The 17,209-nt window shown below is 40.4% G+C and overlaps 1 protein-coding gene across 2 annotated transcripts in view; it reads right to left on the minus strand.

The window, feature by feature from the left end:
• The window catches only part of GDPD4 (glycerophosphodiester phosphodiesterase domain containing 4), a 60,404-nt gene that overhangs the window by 14,147 nt on the left and 29,048 nt on the right, over window positions 1-17,209 (minus strand). For both annotated transcript variants that reach the window (XM_075198594.1, XM_075198593.1), the window contains 6 exons: window positions 17,020-17,079; window positions 15,895-15,993; window positions 13,078-13,171; window positions 11,181-11,326; window positions 5,683-5,765; window positions 681-831 (listed from right to left, as the gene is read on the minus strand). In XM_075198594.1, the coding sequence (XP_075054695.1) occupies window positions 681-831; window positions 5,683-5,765; window positions 11,181-11,326; window positions 13,078-13,171; window positions 15,895-15,993; window positions 17,020-17,079 (633 nt within the window). The remainder of the gene's footprint in view (window positions 1-680; window positions 832-5,682; window positions 5,766-11,180; window positions 11,327-13,077; window positions 13,172-15,894; window positions 15,994-17,019; window positions 17,080-17,209) is intronic.

The following is a 17,209-nucleotide window of genomic DNA, read 5'->3' on the forward strand; positions in this document are numbered from 1 at the left end:
TAGGGAACAAGTGCACACTGTCACTTGTAGTTCAACAATCAGGAGATATCAAGTGTTGCCACGCCAGAACAAAATGATCATTGTCCCATTGGCCCTCAAGTAGTGTGCCCCAATAATATAATAATAATAATGTTTCCCCTTACAGGTAACCATACATAAAATTTAGGACACTAAGTTATTAATAAAATACTCTTTCCCCGTCAGATAATTAATAATATTTTTTGCCCCTCTGATCTAGAAATAATGATGACCCTACTAATTCATACTTGTATTGTGCCTCCTGTTATGTTAAGAATGTCCAGAGAACTCATTCACATCAGTCCCTGCCCCATTGGGGCTTACAGTCTAAATTCCCTAATATAGACACACACTCACACACAGACAGACTAGGATCAATTTGTTAGCAGCCAATTAACCTACCAGTATGTTTTTGGAGTTTAGGAGGAAACCGGAGCACCTGGAGGAAACCCACGCAAACACAGGGAGATCATACACACTCCTCACAGATAAGGCCATGGTTGGGAATCGAACCTATGACCACAGTGCTGTGAGGCAGAAGTGCTAACCACTGAGCCACCGCGCTGCCCAACAGATTGATAACCACTATCTTTTTTTTTCCAAGTCTGGCAATCTAACAATTATATGTCACCATATAATAGAAGACAATAAAAAACAAATACCTGTGTGAACCACTTCCCGGCATTAAGAGTCTCCAGCATGTCCCAGGTAAACATGGCGGCATTGATATTGGTCAGGTTGGGAAAGACTTCCTGGACATTAGTTGTTCTCTTCAAAGTGCTGTCGTGCATGAGAAAGGGAACGCCATCAAAACTGGAAGAGAAGGACATATTAGCGTCAGTGTCATTCATGGCCAATAACAGGGGCTGACCGGGCCGGGGGGGCACTTGCCCCCATGGGCCGGACCCATAGTGGGTACCTTGGACTGGGTCAATGAGCTATCTGCATTGTTTTCCCTTTAAAATGTTCCTAATAGGCTGCAGAGTTCCCCAAGGCTTGGAAATCCCAGGTCAATAATGGATATCTAGATTAGTCGGTGGCTGGACCCACAGAGATTTCTGTGCAAGTCAACCGGGCAGCTCAACAGAGCAGAACAGTCCTGGGACACCGTATTTATCCGGCTGCAATGTTGGAGGACTAGACGTGGGGAATGACGGTGCTTTTAAGTTTTGGACTTTAATTTAACGACAGAAAAATAATCAGCCCGTCCACCTATTCTGCCATTTACTATGTGCGGCTGTTTTTGTTATTTACTTTTTTATTATCCTGCACCTAAGTTGTTACAATAGCCACGTGTCTTATGCTGGGAGACTATTACGTGGCTCTATGCCACTTTCTATATGATACCTTTCAGTCTTCCGCTAATTTAAAGTGTGTCCACTTGTTCTTGAAACCATCGACCCTCACCCCTCCTCACAGGCTACCAGCCCTATGCTGAAAAACTCCAAGGCTCATCCCAAAAATCTGGCACTGGGCTTATAAACTAGACTGGGACCGATGGAGTGGAAACTTTGCCACTCCGTCCCCCCCCCATTATAGTGGACGGGGGATTCATTCCAATAAATAAATAACACACACGATTTTAATATAAAAACTTTAAATAAAAGACACCCCAAAACTTTATTCACTTCCTATTAAATATTTTTTTTAAAAAAAATCTTCCTTCTTCATCAAACAAATTGAAATTAAATAAATAAAATCCTGTGAAAGTTCCCCCAAAAAAGAGCCATCACCACCAAATGATCTCTGGGATTCCACCTAACTGCTATTATTATTATCATTTATTTGTTAGGCGCCACAAGGTATCCGCAGCGCCGCACACAGTACTAACAGTAGACTATACAGGGTGAAACCATACAGAACAACGAACAAAAAGTACCAATACTTCAGAAACTCCGGCTAGTCATATGCAGTGAAGACGGAGCGGAAGAACAGGTATGAGACAGGAGGGGAGGGGGTCCTGCTCATACGAGCTTACATCCTAAGGGAGGGTAAACAGACCAGGCACAAGAGGAGCCAGTTGAGGCAAGAGGAGAGAAGGGAGGACGAGCAAAGGGAGGAGATGGGGGTTAAGTAGATAGTTGGTAGTCAATCATCAGCGGTCAGCTCAGGACACGGATTGGATTGAAGAGAAGTCTCAGTTACTATCAGCCAATCATTTTGGAATACATCAAGAATGAAGATTCTTATTTCCCTATTTGGACTACGATGGATCAATAAAGGGGGAAGATGCAATTATATATTTAATAAAGTGGTGAACATGGTTTTGGGGTGCGATTTATTTAATTACAGTTTATTTTACAATCGTGTGTGTGTTTATTTTTACTCTTTTTGATATACTAGGCAGGGCTCCAAGATTTTTTTTTCGTTTGTCAATAGAAACCTAATTCGCCATTTTATTAAGTCTAAAAATCAAATAATATGTTTCTTGATCCAATGCAGTCCACATACATATATGCCTGATTCATTAAGGAACGTACTCATTTTTTTTAATTAAGGTTTCTCCTGGACAAAACCATGTACCAATGCAAGTGGTGGATATTAGTTTATTATTTTGCACATAATGAAAATACCGACTTATTTTTCCTAGATCAACTTTAAATTTCAACATACAATTAAGCTAGGAAGTATTTGGACACTACATGAAAAAAACAGCCAGCATTTTCCTTATGTGCAAAATAATAAACTAATCTTCACCCCTTGCATAGCAAAATGGATTTGTCCAGAAAACTTAAGTAAGAAAACTGAATCAGGCCTTTAGACTTGGCTGTTGCTGCCATATCACAGGTGTGTTGTGAATATCTGACACTCCTTGTTAACAGATGTAACCATGGAAACGATCATTGTCTAAAGCTTCCATGGTTACAGGTATTGCTAAAGAGTATCAAATATTTACAAGATGTCTGTCAAATGGCAGCAACAGTCACGTCTTAGTCTTTAAGTGTTGATTTCAGGCACAAGATCTATTTTAAGTCTGAGTAGTGTTAGCATGCTTGCAAAATGATTTTTAACAGGAAATATATTTTTAGTTAGTTGCTGTTAAAGTTTAACACCAGCATTTAGGTATCTGAAGTACTGTAAAACATGATATTGAAGTGGACAATTAACCTTCACAATGCATTAAACAGATATCTGAACAAAGCTACAAATACAATGGATTAACTCCACACAAACATGTAAAAGTAGATTTCCCATCTGGTACAAAATACTCTGCTCTTAAAGTGCCCATTTAGTTACTGCAGATAACTGGGTTGAAGTATTTTTTAAAAAATAAACACCCTGCTCAATCAATCATTCAGCACAGGTAATGAAAATAGTAAATTAAGGGGCAATTTTCCTGGAGCAGAACATTTTGAACCAGGTGGAAGGGATCGTGTTGGAGAGTCTGGTTAGCCATCTAGGTATAAATATTCATGACTATTATTGAAAGTAAGGAGGAGGAGACACAAACTGGAAGGGGCACAGTCATTCTCCAATTCTCAAGAGAGCTTTCCGATTGGCTGAGAATGGTCGCATAAGATTACTGTCACAGGACTTTCAATGCCAATTGAAATTATACTAAGGGCATTTCATGAAGTACCAGAAAAGTACAAGGGGCACCGTTTTATAGCATATTTTATCTAGAGATGTTCACTGGCCCCCGTGTTTTGGTTTTGGATCTGGATTAATTTTGTGTTTTGTTTTTAGCAAAACCGCCCTCACGTGTTTTAGTTTTGGATCCCTATTTTTTTTTGCTAAAATCACATAATTTGGCTCTTTTGTTGTTCCAATATTATTATTATTAACCTCAATAACATTAATTTCCAGTCATTTCCAGTCCATTTTTGTCAAGTGACAAGAACACTGCTACCCCTCCTGTTTCTGTGTGAGCAATGGCACTGGAGAGTAACAAGAACACTACTACCCCTGTTTCTGTGTGAGCAATGGCACAGAGCAATGTCACTGGAGACTGGAGACTGACAAGATCACTGCTACCCCTGTTTCTGTGTGAGCAATGGCACAGAGCAATGTCACTGGAGACTGGAGAGTGACAAGAACACTGCTACCCCTGTTTCTGTGTGAGCAATAGCACTGAGCAATGTCACCAGGGCCATCTTAACAACATTATGGGCCCCCGGGCAAAGCAGTGCACCGGGGCCCCTAGATATAGATATATAGATGTATACAGATATAGATATATAGAGATAGAGATAGATAGATGTACTTGCTCAGTGACCATTGTAGGTTTTTTTCGCAGGTTTTTTTCTTTTGCAGGATTATTTATTCTCATTAAGAGCCGTGCCTATGGGGCCCCCTTGCCCATGGGGCCCCCGGGCAGCTGCCCATCGTGCCCAATGGAAAAGATGGCCCTGAATGTCACTGGAGACTGGAGAGTGACAAGAACACTGCTACCTCTGTTTCTGTGTGAGCAATGGCACTGAACAATGTCACTGGAGACTGGAGAGTGACAAGAACACTGCTACCCCTCTTGTTTCTGTGTGAGCAATGGCACTGAGCAATGTCACTGGAGATTGGAGAGTGACAAGAACACTGCTACCCCTGTTTCTGTGTGAGCAATGGCACTGGATCTCCTGGGGAGGGAGGTACTTATGGAATCCAAAACCTGCGAGATCCGACAAAGCAACAATGACGTTTTGCCTCGATTCAGATCCAAGGACGCGCCAAAGTACCGAGCCGGCTCACGAGCCTACTCGGATCCCCTAAGTTCGGGTGGGTTAGTTTTTCAGAAAACCGAGCCCAAGCATCTCTAATTTTATCAGAATTGTAGGTAGAATAAAAACTTTACACTGCAAATAGGACGTTTCTAAGTGTGTTCAAGAATCTTCAAAACCTCACGATAGGTCAACTGTAATATAACATTTATAAAAGCGTTATATATGACTGTCAAGAATAATAGATGGGACAGAGGAATCCAATACTTTTAATCTTGAAATAAGACAATTTATCTAAGAAGATCTATGCTATGTACAAGAAGTGTTTCTAATATTAAAATATGAAAATTCTGCATTTAACGATAAACTAAAACTGTATTGCAGATCTTAATTCTACCAGCTATAATTTTTACTGATTTAGATACATTTTTAATAAACAATAACTTCCACCGTTTATTGAAAATCCTTTCCTTGGACATGATTTTATTAAAAATAATAGTAATACAATCCATGTGTGTACTAGTTGTGTACACTTTGCACTTTCACCTGCTTTTCTTTTGCAGTTAACGGAGGGGCAACCCATATAAATCTATAGACATAAAAGGTTTGGAGGGTTTGGAGGGACAGGAGAATTTGATCCAAAACAGGGACAGTTAGACATTTTGCTATTAGGTTGTATCTGTCTAGTCTCCAACCTATTTCACACGGTGATCCTGAAGCTGGGTCATGCACTAATGAAGTATCTCCTCTATCTGGGATCTGCATTCATCACTGGCCATAATCCCATCAGTTCATTTGCAGATAAACACTAGACCGTGTGTAATCAATGCCAAAGATCTGGAGATTGAAACACTGGGCATCAGAAAGGCCGATCTCCCTGAGATCTGACATATTAATCTCCCTGAGCTTTCTTGGTGTATGATAAAATCTTCATTTTATTGTCCTCGTGGAAGGATATCAGGCAGCACTAAGGGGAAGAGGATATTGGAGATTTATGGGGAAATGAACAAACCTCATAGTCACATCTGTTTCTAAGCCATCGCCGTCATACTCAATTGTTTTTTCAAATGACATCTTGGTGTTTTCTGGCGCCATCTGTAGAGGGGGGGCAGACAGACAAATATAAATAAATTTATCATTCTCAACATTTTATGAAACAATATTTAGAACACGCACATCATCATCATCATCATCATCATCATCATCTATTTCTTTATATAGCGCCACTAATTCCGCAGCGCTGTACAGAGAACTCATTCACATCAGTCCCTACCCCATTGGAGCTTACAATCTAAATTCCCTAATATACACATACACACACAGACACACACACACACAGAGATAGACTAAGGGCAATTTTTAAGAGTAGCCAATTAACCTACCAGTATGTTTTTGGAGTGTGGGAGGAAACCGGAGCACCTGGAGGAAACCCACGCAAACACGGGGAGAACATACAAACTCCACACAGATAAGGCCATGGTCGGGATTCAAACTCTTGACCACAGTGCTGTGAGGCAGAAGTGCTAACCACTAAGCCACTGTGCTGCCCCATTATATAGATACATACACTTCCCCTTAAATATAGTGTATCAGAGGTCAAAAAGTATTGTTCCAATATCAAATCTCAAGGTTACCCCTCACAAAATCTATAATCATTTACATTGGCGTAGATCTAATACGCAGGTTTTCCTAATATATACAATAGTGACAATACACAAAGTAATGGCATCACAACTCACTGTTTATATAAAGAATATTTACATGAGAGTTTATATATATATACAGTATATTAATGCCACTTTTGTACATTAGATTAGGTAGGTTCTAGATTATCAGAATGATTTGAAGAGAAACGTTAAATGGATGTTGCAGTAGAATAATGTTGCTATATTAGTGATTTTAAAAAACAGTCATCTCTGTATGTAAATTTATTACAGTCGACGGCAAGACGGACTTTGCTTTGGGGAACCCACAGTTTGCAGCCCTCCCCCCCCCCCAGGTCGAGTCTCAATAGGCAGCAACTGACTGCACGGCAGAGCCAGGAAGCTGGAATCACACAGAACCGGTAAAACGTTCCGGGGCCAGAGTCAGTGAAAGCTCAGTACATGGTATAAGGTATGAGATAGAAGATATAACGCACATTCATCTACATAAAAAACCAACATTAGATAAGACAAAGGGACTGGTATACCTATGGTATGTCAGTCTTTGATCAGACTGCAGTCACACCTAGTTCGCTGGCATAAATTTCAACATTTCCACCATACAATTTTACATCTACATAGAACACACACACACACACACACACACACACACACACACACACACACACACACACACACACACACACACACACACATACATACATAGGGCTAGATTTACTAAGTTGCGGGTTTGAAAAAGTGGGGATGTTGCCTATAGCAACCAATCAGATTCTAGCTTTCATTTTGTAGAAGGTACTAAATAAATGAAAGCTATAATCTGATTGGGGATGTTGCCTATAGCAACCACTTTTTCAAACCCGCAGCTTAGTAAATCTAGCCCATAGTGTACACACATAACATTCCCAACCATCACACACACACAATGTACTCAAATAACATTCCCAACAACCAAAGTGTACTCACATACTATTGTCAACTATCACACACACAGTGTACACACGTACTATTGTCAACCATCACACACACACACACACACACACACACACTGTATTCACGTAACATTCCCAACCATCACACACACACACAGTGTACTCACATAACATTCTCAACAACCAAAGTGTACTCACATACTATTGTCAACTATCACACACACACAGTGTACTCACGTAATACTCCCAACCATCACACACACAGTGTACACACGTACTATTGTCAACCATCACACACACACACACACTGTATTTACGTAACATTCCCAACCATCACACACACACACAGTGTACTCACGTAATATTCCCAACCATCACACACACAGTGTACACACGTACTATTGTCAACCATCACACACACACACACACACACACACTGTATTCACGTAACATTCCCAACCATCACACACACACACACACACAGAGTGTACTTACATAACATTCCCAACCATCACACACACACACACACACAGTGTACTCACGTAACATTCCCAACCATCACACACACACACAGTGTACTCACATAACATTCCCAACCATCACACACACACAGTGTACTCACGTAATATTCCCAACTATCACACACACACACACAGTGTACTCACATAACATTCCCAACCATCACACACACACAGTGTACTCACGTAATATTCCCAACCATCACACACACACACAGTGTACTCACGTAATATTCCCAACCATCACACACACACACACACACACAGTGTACTCACATAACATTCCCAACCATCACACACACACACAGTGTACTCACTTAATATTCCCAACCATCACACACACACACAGTTTACTCACGTAATATTCCCAACCATCACACACACACAATCTTCTACAATTTATCAGACAAAGTTTGATCATTGCCTTTGTCTCCTCTACCAATTATTTTATTGTGATCCACACTCAGATCTCTTGAATATGATCCTCTCCCAACTAAATTCTCGATATCAATACCTATTTTCGCTCATCTCCAAGCAGGAAGTTATATTGTGAAAATCTTACATGCTTTAACCTCAAAGAAAAACATTGTACACTTAGCAGTGCTCTGTGAGATTGAACCTTAACATCTTCGTACTTCTGTGATTCATGTACACACCAGACAGACAATGAACTTAGACTCTACGACCAGATGTATAGAAAAGTGGAAGCAAATCTCGTACAAAATTGAAAAACAATGAGTACATAGTTTATATAAAGAAAAGACCTTTAAAATCTTGGAGCTGGTCTTACTCCAAAGATTTGATTTCTTAATCATACAGCAGTAACAGTCATAACAGAAACCAGGCACCTAACAATTAACTTTTCCATTATTTATGGTATTGTCCCATGTCAGGATGAGAGAATAAATAAAATATTAAATTGATAAATTGAAATTAACGTGATTTTCACTCAGATAAAAGTTTTGCTTCGTTTTTTTAAAACAGTTGGTCAATTAGCCCAGTGGGAGGCAAGTAGGCTGAGCAGACCCTCTGTTAGAAAACCAACTTTAAGACATGCAGATCACAGACATCCAATGTCTTTGATCATGTATTCCACTTCCTAATTAGAGGAGACTTCCTTTCAATAGGTATTGTAAAAACAAAATAACCACTAGGTGTAAATTAGGGAAAGCCATGGGCCTAGGTGAGATCCTAGTAGACAAAGGCAACACCTAAAGGCTCTCTATACAGGTATATAGAAATATGAACTTCAAAGAAAATGCCTTCATATTTCATATTTTGGGAAATCCGTGTGGCACTCCATACTGAGGAGCAAAAACCACACCAGGGTTATGAATTATAGGTACCAGCGGCACAGGGAACAGCTGTAGTCACATGTCCTTGGGAAAGGTATGTCATATTGTTAGAATTCCATCATGTTCGTTACTTAAATGTGCAGGAGTTTATGACCGTTTTTTTGACAGTAGAGTTATGTCTCTGGGATATACCTGAGAAAAGTAAGGACAGGTCAAAACTTGAGGAATAGTTTTGAACAAAACCTAGGTGACACCCAGGGGACATTTCCAGCCCCCACAGTACCATCCACACTGCCCCTGTGAATGCTGTCCCATTTGATTTTGCTTAAAAACCTGTGTTGTGAAGGGACAAATTGTCAGCTCTTGGGTATCAATCTAATTATCAGGCTTACATATTATTATACGTGAATTATACTCTGTACTTTCATCCCATTTGTTTTTATAACTGTTATGCAATGTTTTATTTGTATGTCAATAGTTTATTGATGATAGTGACGTCCTTTTTGCCCTAAAACAAATTCACTGCCTGTTAAGAAGAAAGAGATTGCTTGGCTGGGTTAACTCTTTAGAAACCAGAGTGTGAAGTGTTAACTGTTTAGCTACCAGAGCACAGAGTGTGCGCAATTGGATAATTAAGTCATAGCTTTGCTACGGGCCTTATACGTAGCTGGTGGCAGTTGGCGGAGAGGGGTGGAAGCGGGTGTCTGAATTGGGAAAGGGACCAGTAAATCTGTATCCTTAAAGAAAGAGGTGAGTGTGAGATTTGGGCTGGAATCCTGTGTGTTCCCTTACAGTAAGCTTCCAAGTCACAAGTGCGGTTTGTGACAGATAAAGAGGATGAGGAGAGGCTTCCTGACAAATTAGAGGTGATATATTGTTTGACTGTGTGAATATATGATAAGATATTAAATTTAGGAATAGCTAGAGGGGGCTATTCTTGACACCTCATAATCCTTGAATTCTGGAATCTGCATCTTCATTATCTCCTCAATAACACTACCATTGATTATGATTGTGGTACAGGGGACATTTCCTACACCAGGAAATGGACTGAAATCTCAATTTTGATAACAAACAACTAATGCTATGGCTGTAGCTGCCTCGAAAAAAGACAAGTTTGCCCAATGGGATTGACAAGATATACCAAGATAAACCGACAGACATACAAGCACATTTTTCCTAACCTTGCAACAATACATTTACACAACAATAATATATTAAAAAAATATAATCGTAAGAATCCACAAAAGATAATTATTCCCCTAAAGTTCTAAAGTTTGATTAGTGTTTTTTTTAACTCAATCCGTGTCATAAAACACTTTGTCCTGCTAACTTAATGACTTATAGCCCTACCCAGGAAAAGGAGGCCAGAATTTATAAAGGATAAAATTAGCTGCATATTTTATCAATGATGCTTTTTCTCAAAGTACCGCAAAACTAGTTCTTTATGTAAAAAGTGTCGCTAAAATACCATCGATGGGTGTCTTAAGTGTTTGAGTGAAAAAGTTATTTCAAAAGCCTTGAAGCAAAAGCTATTCTATTTATTTTTAGGTCATTGGTGACACAAAACATTGTTTTAAAAGGTGCATTTCGAAGGAAAAAAATAAAGTGACATATTTTGAGAGAATACCATTTAAAATGTTGCGTTGAGCCTAGAAAATAAGCTTAATGTGTCCTTTTATTTTTTTTGTCTTTTATTTTATTTTATTTTTTTCATTTTAAGACCATTCTACATATTTTACAAAAGCGGTGCTGTCTTTGGAGTATTTAAAAGAAAAACAAAAAATTCTACTAACTTGTACGTGATTTACAGTTTGTGGTGCTAGACTGGAGGTAAAAATAGTGTTGAGTTTAATAGGATATTTGGACAGCATTTTAAGGACAATTACACTCAGGGCATGCTGGGAAATATAGTTCTACAGGTTGACAAAGCTTGTCTCCCGGAGTTCTCACCATGCACTAGAGGCAAAAAAATGTTTTCAAATATTCTGGCGGTGATGTAAAACCTTTTCTTCAGATGATTGAAACACACAAACACATTGCAGGGGATCATTGGCATAAAGACAAACACAAAAACATTAGGCTACAGCGTACAGCCACTTACTGTCGGCAATCCTCTATGTCCAATCAGCAGCGGTTTTGCTCCTAGTGTCCCTTCCTCTCTGATGCACGGCGAGTACATTCCCAATGGTATGAAATACAGGACGAGCAGCAGGGCGAGATACGGGCCCAAAATTATCGCCTGAAAGACTGCAGTGACGCAAACATAAACATCATCAACTTCCCTAATAACAATAAATCAATATAGGGCCGCACTGTAATTAAAGCAAACATTTCATGCCATGGTTTTAGAAAATGAACACCGCACAGAGTGGCGTCGGCCATTTTGTCAGCTGACTCAACGTTCAACATATCAATTCGCTAGGAATTAGCGACACCACCAATAGTTTATGGAGGCCACTAAGTCCTAGTAATTAATAGCTCACAAAATGGCTGCTTCCACTGTTTACCTCAGGTTGTTGGTGGTTAGTGAGTGAACTGGCGACACTGAGAGGAATATTTGTTGAGTCCACAAAATGGCCGTAAAGGGGATGGCCCAATTTATCATAAAGACGTTCCTCTGATCAGATGTGCCAAACACCACCGCCTCACCGGGGCTAGCTGGTAAACAGCAACCTGTAGCCCACATAGCACTTGAATTTGGACATAATTTGGGTCCGTGGTTTGGGGCTGTACATTTTTGCTTCTCTAATGACAATATTTGATACACATACATTATAAACAAATAAGTATACACTGATCAGCCACAACATTAAAATCACTTACACACAATGTTATCACTGAATAACATTGATTATCTCGCTACAATGGCACCTGTCAGGCAGTGGGATATATTAGGCAGCAAGTGAACAGTCAAATCTTCAAGTTGATGCCTTGGTAGCAGGTAAAAATGGGCAAGTGTAGGGATCTGAGCAACTTTGATAAAAGCCAAATTATGACGACTGGGTCAAAGCATCTCGGAAGTGGCAGGGTGATCACGGTTTGCAGTGGTTAGTACTTAACAAAAGTGGTCCAAGAAAGGACAACCAATGAACCAGCGGTCATGGGCGTCCAAGGCTCCTTGATGTGTGTGGGGAGCGAAGGCTAGCCCAACTAGTCCTACAGAAGAGCTACTGTAGCACAAATTGCTGAAAAAGTTAATGCCGACTTTGATAGAAAGGTGTCAGACACACTGTGCATCGCAGCTTACTGCGTATGGGGCTGAGTAGCCGCAGACTGGTCAGAGCGCTGATGCTGACCCCTGGGCACTATGGGAGAAAACAAGCCCCGGAGGCAGTGTGGTGCTCTGGGCAATGTTCCACTGGGAAACCTTGGGTCCTGGCATTCATGTGGATGTTACTCTGACACATACCATCTACCTAAACATTCTTACAGACCAAGTACACCCCTTCATGGCAGCGGTATTCCCTGATGGCAGAGGCCTCTTTTAGCAGGATAATGCGCCCTGCCACACTGCAAACATTGTTCAGAAATGGTTTGAGTATCATGACAAAGAGATCAAGGTGTTGACTTGGCCTCCAAATTCCCCAGATCTCAATACGATCGAGCATCTGTGGGATGTGCTGGAAAAACAAGTCTGAGCTATGGAGGCCCCACCTCACAACTTACAGGACATAAAGGATCTGCTGCTAACGTCTTGGTGCCAGATACCACAGGACACCTTCAGAGGTCAGAGCTGTTTTGGCAGCACGAGGGGACCTACACAATATTAGGCAGGTGGTTTTAATGTTGTGTCTGACCGATTTATATGGATATCTGAAATGGTGATGTCTAGGTAAGTCCATTTAGAAATAATATAATATCGTATCATTCAAAAAACTGTTGAAAGACTTTTGAATAAAACTAGCTTGAGGGATTCTGTCACTAGAGTGTGGGTTAAGATCCCTGACTACATTACATTATAGTACATACATACATACATACAACAGAGACCATCTTACGTTTGTTTTCCATCCTGACAAAATACAGCATTACCGGCCAGGACAGCAGAGTCATCGCCGCTACAGCACCAATGTGTAGATACGGAGCGGTCACCTACAATGCATGGAGAAGGGATGCAGGCTTAAATGTTTTGATCAAAATATGAACCGATACCTCATGTTTTCATATTGCTAGCTACACACAGATATGCAGTGCTGAGGATAAGCGCTGACAACAATTGTCTTTTTTGTTTTGGATACATATAGGGCATTTATATTGCCATGCACCTGGTGCCATATAGAATATGGGATTAACAGAGTGTGGGCTTATTTATTCTATGGAGACAATGGTAGAGCATGCAATAAAATATCATTTAAAGTTTACCCATCATTAAGCTAAGTGAGGGCCAACAATTCTGTTAGCAGAACCAATGTTCATTAGAGGGTCAACTATCCGTTCACCAGGTACCAGTGACACAAAGTGCCTCAGTATTGTCACATTCCCGAGTGCATTCTCAAAATAAAAATACTGAGTATAGGCAACAAAGGTATTTTAATTTACTGGATATCGCATTACATTATTACATATCCAATATCCCAGTCCTAATCTCCAAATATCCCCTAAATAACTGAATCACTCAGAGCCCAACCTGTGGAACATACCCCAATAGTTTACCCTAGTAGCAGGTCAGGATTTAAACAGCCCGCAACTGATTACCATACAATAAGGGATAATTCAACGTTCTGATAAGTGGTGTTCAAAGACAATTTCCCAATTGGCTAACCTGATTTGTGAGAGCTCCTTCTATAGGACCCCCTTAATCTGTCACCCAAAGGGGTACCGTATGCAGAGATTGCCCCTCTGGAGCACTAATGTCACTAGATCCAGCTCATAACACTTGGAACCGGGACATTCACGTAAATATTATCACTTACTCATCATGCTATCTGTCCCATCCCTTTGATAATAGGTGACATATGAATGCAGAGGAGGTACTTTCCTATCTTCCACCTCTCTTGGATGAGAAAGGAAAGGTAGGCGCAAAGAAGAGAAGCCTAAAGCTTCATTAGGTCTGAGTGATTGGCTTGTGGTCCCCTAAGTAACAAATATGTGTTATTGCTGCACCCACACACGATATGGGTAAGTTACACCGTATTGGTGCCAATTCCCACAGTACAGTAACCGTCACTAACTGGCAACATCACATACTTGTGTAAGACTGATCAAAGCTATCTGCTGATTGGCTGACATGGGTACCTGCCCTGTACAAACGTGAACCTAGGTTAGCCATCTTCAATGGCGTAATACCATAAAGAGAAAGAGAAACAAACAATAGTGTAACCAGCCAAGAAATAATGGGCATACTCTAATACCAAAAAACCTTTACGTGATGACTGGTTATATCGTAATATATGGTTAATACACCGCGTGAGGAATGTCCCCAAATAGAGAAGGAACATGCAAATAACAGGTGTCTCGCCCCTTTAAGGAGCCCTTACTCAATAGCCGAATGTAGTCTAGAGCAGTCAAGTCCCATCAATTGTAGTAGTATCACCCGTTTGAAATGCTCTCTACGATCTCATGCTTGGAACGCAGTACATGTAAAAAACATAAAGCATGAGATCTGGACTAATACCTTAAAAACAAGTATTTATTAAATATAAAAGCAAATGAAATACTCTAGTGAAAAAATTCTCTGTTTGGTGGTAGTTAATGCAGTCTTACCAGACCCATATGGAGAAATCAGCCTAGTTTTCTGTTGCCGATTAGACCTTCAGGGTACTTGAACTACCAACGATCTGCTGTAACCCAACGCGTTTCAACCCGGCGTCTCGGGTCTTTGTCAAGGTAATTCTTTTGTATTTATTGATATTATGCGCCGGTGATACACTTGTCTTGTCGAGGTAATCCTTGACAAAGACCTGAGATGCGGGTCGTTGGTAGTTCAAGTACCCTGCTGGAATATAAAGACTTCATTACTTGATGGACTTTGATACAATATAAAGACTACACTTGTGACTTTTTTTTGGTAACTTTCATACTCTACTTCATCATCATCACCATTTATTTATATAGCGCCACTAATTCCGCAGCGCTGTACAGAGAACTCACTCACATCAGTCCCTGCCCCATTGGAGCTTACAGTCTAAATTCCCTAACATACACACACAGACAGACAGACACACAGACTAGGGTCAATTTGATAGCAGCCAATTAACCTACCAGTATGTTTTTGGAGTGTGGGAGGAAACCAGAGCACCCGGAGGAAACCCACGCAAACACGGGGAGAACGTACAATCTCCACACAGATAAGGCCATGGTCGGGAATTGAACTCATGACCCCAGTGCTGTGGGGCAGAAGTGCTAAACACTGAGCCACCGTGCTGCCCATACTTCATGAATTATCTTCAAACTTATGACCACTTTTATCATGTTATTTTGAATATATCTCTTTTATTTATTGATGGCATGTGCCAGTGATACACATACCTTCTTGCTCTATATGTTTCAGGTTTAGTGATACCCTTTTTGTGTACCACGGCAGCAATCCATAGAGACCTCTAAGAGAAGTCACACATATATATATTTACATTGGACAACATTCCGTCCAGTCATTGGCTTTGAACCAGTGATGTGACTGAGCCACGAGGACAATGTGAAGCGTGCTTCTGTGATGTCATTTGTTCCTAGCGAATTGATTGGCTGCATTGTCATAAATAACGGTTTAGCCGTCTCTGCTGTGGTTGGGCGACAGGTGCATTGACATATAGGTACAAAAATACATTTGGGAGGAGAATGCTCTTTATTCCTCTTTACGTTACTGCCACAGTGTATACCTGAAATGAGAGGCGCACGGTCACCCATTCTTCACCCCATAAATTAGACAGGACTCCAAGAGCAGCGATAAAGAATAAAAGAATAACCAGCGTCCCCACCTGTCGGCGATAAGAGGTGTCAATCAGAGAGACAACAACACAACACAATTGTACACCGACAAACGGACAAACTAACTTACGAGTCAAAAAATAAACTCCTTATGGGTCATTTACAAACGAAGAAAAATATGGACCCTCGACCGAAATAAATTTTTGTTTCTTCTCTCTCTCGACGTCTGTGCGACTGCACCCATTGTTACAGTGATAGGACAGGATGTGTAGGACACTTTATCCAGATGGGGGACACGCCAGGATTAGCAAAAAAATTGCTCCTTCCGTTGGATAGTGCTGGGCGATCAGCGTGTTTCTGGCTGAATGCGCTCCTGTCGCAGCAATGTGCCCAATCCTAATAATATGCAACACACTTCTGCATTTGTTCCCCCCCAGTTTATAGATGACCCCTAAGGTGAAATAACTTTAACAGAAAAGACCGACTGACAGACCTGACTTCAGTAAAGACTACGATCATATGAAATAGCTAACATAAAAAAAAGATTTCCATTACATATAAATTTAGGGCAGCCGTATAGATTTTGAAACAATGTTAACAAGACTATAATACAGTCAGGCATTTGTGAATTTTGTCTTAAAATTTTCGTTTAAGCTGGGTACACACCTATGCAATTATCGTGTAGATTACACAATGCACGACCATTTGTTCAGATAGTGCAAGAGTGTGTGCGTATTCACAACCATGTTTTATTGTCCAACACACGTCGCGTCTGTTGATTTGGTTTTATAAACTTCCTAAAAATCACCATCAATGATGGAACGATGTCGGGCAAATGTGGCAGTGTGTACGCACTCACGAGCAGCAGTGTAGGCAGATATCTGTAGAGTGTACAGAGTCACGAACGCCCTATTCGGCCCCTGAAGTGTATCAAGTTGTCTATTACACCTACAGACTGTGTTTTGGTTTATTCTTCTAACTCAAACATATTTCTTAAGTACTTTTTCAGTATGTGCACAAGTACACTATGGATATTATCACGACCTCCTACTTCTTATACCAGTAATGTATCGTACCTTGTGGCTCCAGTGAAGGTATAATTGCTGACCTTCTGAGAGCAAACATACTCCTAACACCTAAAAGCAAAATAAATAAAAAAATCATATTTTAAAAATAAACAGCCTTCAGCATACATAGGCATAAGATAATACATAAACGCAAACAAATTGTAATTATCATGCAGAAATAAATCAGTGTTGCCAATTA

This window comes from Mixophyes fleayi, chromosome 2 (genome assembly GCF_038048845.1).
Source record: "Mixophyes fleayi isolate aMixFle1 chromosome 2, aMixFle1.hap1, whole genome shotgun sequence".
Taxonomy (NCBI): Eukaryota; Metazoa; Chordata; class Amphibia; order Anura; family Limnodynastidae; genus Mixophyes; species Mixophyes fleayi.